This window comes from Mus caroli, chromosome 7 (genome assembly GCF_900094665.2).
Source record: "Mus caroli chromosome 7, CAROLI_EIJ_v1.1, whole genome shotgun sequence".
Taxonomy (NCBI): domain Eukaryota; kingdom Metazoa; phylum Chordata; class Mammalia; order Rodentia; family Muridae; genus Mus; species Mus caroli.
In genome coordinates this window covers 142,752,620-142,758,177 of record NC_034576.1, presented here as the reverse complement: position 1 = coordinate 142,758,177, position 5,558 = coordinate 142,752,620, and the positions used below count along the sequence as shown (strand labels likewise).

Below are 5,558 nucleotides of genomic sequence, written 5' to 3'. Positions count from 1 at the left end.
TTAAGGACTTCTACCTGTTTGGATGTCTTTTCCTGTTTTTCTTTAAGGACTTCTACCTGTTTGATTGTGTTATCCTGTTTTTCTTTAAGGACTTGTAACTCTTTAGCAATGTTCTCCTGTAGTTCTTTAAGGGAGTTATTAAAGTCCTTCTTGATGTCCTCTACCATCATCATGAGATATGCTTTTAAATACAGGTCTAGCTTTTTGGGTGTGTTGGGGTACCCTGGACTGGGCGAAGTGGGAGTGCTGGGTTCTGATGAAGGTGAGTGGTCTTGGTTTCTGTTAGTAAGATTCTTATGTTTACCTTTCGCCATCTGGTAATCTCTGGAGTTAGTTGTTATAGTTGTCTCTGTTTAGAGATTGTTCTTCTGGTGATTCTGGTTAACATCTATCAGCAGACCTGGGAGACACGCTCTCTCCTCTGAGTTTCAGTGGTTAGAGCACTCTCTGCTGGCAAGCTCTTCTCTTACAGGGAAGGTGCAGAGATCTCTGATGTTTGGACCCCCTCCTGGCCGAAGAAGAAGGCCCAAAACAGGACCTTTCCCAGATGCTGTGTTGCTTTTGCAGGTCACAGATGTCAGCTTCTTTGGTGCACACTCTCACCTGTGCAGACTAAGCTTCTAAGTTCGGCGGAGTCCCGGAACCAAGATGGCGCTCCCTGCTCCTGAGGCAGAGGGTTCCCGTGCTGGGCGGACTGCTGTCCTCCGGCTGGGAGGCTGCTGGATGTCTGCGTCCCCAAAAGGGTGCTGCCTCAGCGTCTCTGTGGCTCCCGCCTGTCGCAGAAGCTGTCTGCCTCTGTGGTGCACACTCTCACCTGTGCAGACTAAGTTCCTAAGTTTGGCGGAGTCCTGGAACCAAGATGGTGCTCTTTGCTTCTGATCAGAGGGCTCCCGTGCAGGGCGGACCATTGTCCTCAGGCTGGGAGGGTGCCAGATGTCTGCGTTCCAACAGGGTGCTGCCTCAGCGTCTCTGTGGCTCCCGCCTGTCCCAGAAGCTGTCTGCCTCTGTGGTGCACACTCTCACCTGTGCAGACTAAGTTTCTAAGTTCGGAGGAGACCCGGAACCAAGATGGCGCTCCCTGCTGCTGGACAAGACCTCTTAAGGCAATGCCATGCTAGATTTATATCTCAGGAAAATTACAGACCTTATATTGGAATAACTGGCCATATAATTGCGTTCTTTATGTTGATTCTCAATCTTACAGCACAAGCCATTGGTGTTCTGTTCAGGAATCTTTCTCCTGTGCCCATATCTTTGAAAGAAAGCCTCTTTTCTATGTCCTCCACTTCTATGTGTTCTGGGCTACCATGTTGTGAGGAAGCTTCTCTAGTAAGTAAGCCCACCCCCACGAGTCCCTTCTGCAATATAAGCCCAAACAATCAAGTAGCCATGGATTGAAGCTTCTGGAACTGTTGCAGGAAATTCTAAAAATCATCACCATCCCAGGCTATCTATACTCAGGTACTCTCTGCCAACTGTCTCTTTGCCTCTTGCCTAACCCCAGTTGGCTATCTTCCCAGCTCTGGTTCACCTGCCACAGAACTTCTCATTCCTTTTCAGCCATCTACCCCCTGCAGCTAATTGTCACAAATCCTCTTAATCCAGTAAATCAAAATTCTAAAATCTTATAATTAACCAGTCAGGTTTAAATATCAATAAATTCCCAATTCACAAGATGCCCACAGAATAATTTCAGAGCCCATTGATAATGATACAGGTTGCCCAACTTATATATGCCAAATTGTCCTATAATTTTCCATCCCTTATAAGATATTTTAGGTACCTGTGGCTGTTTTAAGCCACGCAGAATCTGGATCATCTTTCTCTTCCTCCATTTCCTTTCTTCTTCCTTCCCTTCTTCCTGTCCCTCTCCTGTCCTCCAACTCTTCGTTCCAACTCTCTTTTCCCTGTCCAATCACAGGCTTCTTACTGTATTAATATTTAAATTAATTGTGGGAAAATTCTGCTACATGGAACCATGGGACAAAATCAATATTTGGAAATGGTATTTGGGTCACAAGGATGATTTACTGTACTATACATGATTTACATCACAACTACTGGTATGGCATAGCATTTAGGAAGAATAAGGCAGTAGGCTGATGAAGAATGGGTATAGTTTGAAATAGGTATGGCATCTCAGCATCAGCTGTTGCAGATCCTGCCCTTTCTCCACTGTGTTGTCTTCCCACCAATATCTCAGCTGTGGGCACAGATGCACTTCTCCCTCCTCTCCCTTCTCCTCTTTCTTCCTGTTATCACAGTGTTTCAGCCATGAGTGATTGGTCACAAAATGGACTCTATCTTTTGTGTGCACAGTTTGGTATTATTCTGTCTCATTGGTTTGTGTATATTTTACATTTTGCAGAGAGAGAGAGAGAGAGAGAGAGAGAGAGAGAGAGAGAGAGAGAGAGAGAGTCACAAAGAGATAGGGATGGAGAGGGACAGAAAGAGATTGAGAGAGTGGTTGGATGGGTAGTAGGATGAGGGGAGATTTGTGGGAGGGGAAATAATATGATTAAAATATGTAATAGGGAAAATTTGTCTATGATCCATCTTTTGTTGACTTTTATTTAAATACGAAGGAGGAGTTTGACTTTTCTGTGTAGACATTCATTTAGCTTCCCCAAAATTCTTTGTTGGAAATAATTAATCTTTCCTGTGCTTTTGATTATTTTCATTGTCATAAATTAGCTGGAACCACATGTATGAGTTAAGTGTTGAATAATAAACTTCATCTCTGTTCCACTGATTGCATCCCCCTTAAAACCAGTTTCACTGGCTTTGATGTCCATATCACTGCAGGGTGCTTTGAAATTAAAAGCCTGAGTCACTCTATTCTTTATTCTTTCCAAGATATTGAGGCCACATTGGTCGCTCAAGTTTACTTATGAAATTTAGATTAATTAACCAAGGCTATGTAGTATTCATAGGGTGGCATTGAATGAAATTTTTTGACTGTCACCAATGTCATCCACTGAATATCTTTCAGACTAGGAACATGGAATCCCTATTTAAATAAACTTTACATTTGAAATCATTTGTTCTTGTCAGGAGATGAAGCTGGTATTTTTATTTACACCAGCTAACTTACTGTGAGTAGAATTGTCCAGTCTTCTCATCAGACAGAGGTTTACTAAAGCAATAATAGGGACACCCCGGCTCCATGAGGCTTCCCTTAGGAGAGCATTTTAGGAACTGTACGGGCCTGGAGAATAGCCTACATATCTCTACTTAATTTGAGAAAGAGGGCAAGAGTCTTTTCAGGGCAAGCTTGACATCCTTGTTCCTCAGTGTATAGATGAGGGGGTTGAGGGTTGGGCTGAGGACTGAGTACAAAACTGAGGTAAATTTGCTTCTTTCTGGGCTGTAGCTGGAACCAGGACTGATATAGGCACAGAACACAGATGAGTAGTACACAGAGACCAAGATGAGGTGGGATGAGCAGGTAGAAAAGGCTTTCTTCTTGCCCTCAGCAGAACGCATGCGTAGGATGCTGGCAATGATGCAGCCATAGGATAGCAATGTAAGTACAAAATTGATGCCTCCATAAAAGGCATCTGCCACAAGAGTCATAATGCTATTCACATATGTAGGACTACAGGAGAGCAGGAGGAGTGGGGGAATCTCACAGAAGAAGTGGGTGATGACTTTGGGGCCACAGAATGACAGCTGTGTCATCAGACCAGTGTTGATGGATGCATTTAGTGCACAGATTGACCATACACCCATGGCCAGGGCCCCACACAGCTGTGGGCTCATTCTAGAGCTGTAGTGGAGGGGACTGCAGATGGCCACATAGCGGTCATAGGCCATCACTGTGAGCAGCAGTAGCTCAGAGGATCCAGACCAAACAAGAAAGAAGAGCTGGGCCATGCATCCTTGGAAGGAGATGATATTTTCTTCAGACAGTAGACCAACAAGTGCCTTGGGCAGCACAGAGGAGGTGCAGATAATATCCATGGTTGCTAAGTTGCACAGGAAAAAGTACATGGGACTGTGGAGCCCAGTGCTGGAGGTGATCAAAGCAATGATCACCATGTTGCCCATTAAAGCCACTGTGTAGAGGGACAGGAAGCAGCCTGTCAGGAACAGTCTTAGACTAGGGTGCTCTGAGAATCCTTGTAGCACAAACTCTGTCACTACTGTCTGGTTGGGACTGACCATAGTTGTGTGGATTATCCAGTTCATAGAAGTGTGAATTGGCTTCCTAGAAAATATTACACTTTATTATGCCAAAGTCTGATTTTGAAACGCGACCTTCTCACAATTTTCTGCTCTCAGAAAGGGAAATAATAAGTGTATTTGCATCTGCGAAGCCTCTCATCTCATATTTTCTTACCATACCTGTTGGTATTTAATTCACAGTTGAATTTTCAACTAGGAATCTCTCCCTGTAGGTTTGGATCAACAAAGATATCTGCTCCTCTCCCAACCTTTTGTACATGTGAAATGAGTTTAGCATTCCTAGCTCAGTTCCAGCCTGTGCTTTTCTTCTACATCACCTGAAAGCACTATGCTTTCCTGACAGTGCTGGAAACAGTAGCCCCTCCTCCCACAGCTGGTATTCTCCATGTAATGGCAACTTTAAAGGAAGACACACTGAGATGACGCTAGCACTGTCCTTCATCCCTGGCCTATTGATGCTAAGTCACTTTTTTTCTCTAATATTTGGAAAAGTATTTCTCTTCTACCCACTGAAAATTGATAATTATTGTGTCTTTGGCTATGGATACATGTATCTCCTGTTTCAACTTACTGTGATATGTGACTTCTCCTGTGGATGAACTATTCTGACTCAACTCAACTCACTTACCCAAGAGAGCATTTCTCAAAAACCCCAGCATAAAGAGAGATTGTATTTCTGTTTTTTTTCTGTCTCAACAAACTAAAGTGATATCAAACTCAACACACCCAGAAGTGAAATCAGTGCCACAGTCTACAGATGTTCCTGTGTGCTTTCACTGGCATGCACAGAAACTTGTCACCACCTCCCCAGTGCTTTGAGATGTTGATTTTATAGAGCTCAGCACGATCCTCTGAGCCATCTATTACCTTTACCCTATGCCCATGAAATATCCTCAGTAGCTTCCTGTTGTATATGACAAATATATTCTTCCACATCCTCTCACCCCTCTCATCCAACTTACCCTCTAATCTTGCAAGTATGGTTTTCCCAGGATTGTAACATATTTCCAATTTCTTTAAGTTTTTCATAATTATCAGCTTCTTTTCCTTTTCAACATTTCTAGTTTTCTCCTTTATCACTCAAGAAGTATAGAGGGTGCACATTTAGATCATTAGCTTTTGGGCCCTAGTACAAATTCTCTGTCTCTCTCCAGTCCTTCAGCAAACAACATTCTATTGCTTCATAGAGAAGTCTCAATTGACATCATCCATTCCCTTTTTCAAAGGGTTTCCTGAGTCCCTATGTAAACGTACTCTAACCAAAATGTAAACATTTTTGTGTCAATTATTTGCAGAGTAAATTTTCTGGAATTAGTCTTTGCAGCTCTTTCAGTGCCCAAGATAAAAGGATATTTTTCTTCATGACTGAG

General features: G+C 43.2%; 1 protein-coding gene across 1 annotated transcript; it reads right to left on the bottom strand.

The window, feature by feature from the left end:
• Positions 1-3,234: 3,234 nt before the first annotated feature.
• LOC110298653 (olfactory receptor 13A1-like) lies at positions 3,235-4,191 on the bottom strand. The gene has a single exon (XM_021168018.1). It carries the CDS (start codon positions 4,189-4,191, stop codon positions 3,235-3,237), a length of 957 nt encoding a protein of 318 aa, XP_021023677.1.
• Positions 4,192-5,558: the final 1,367 nt, after the last annotated feature.

Excerpts from the sequence above, each read along its gene's own strand:
- LOC110298653 (XM_021168018.1), bottom strand. The coding sequence starts at position 4,191 with ATGAACTGGATAATCCACACAACTATGGTCAGTCCCAACCAGACAGTA.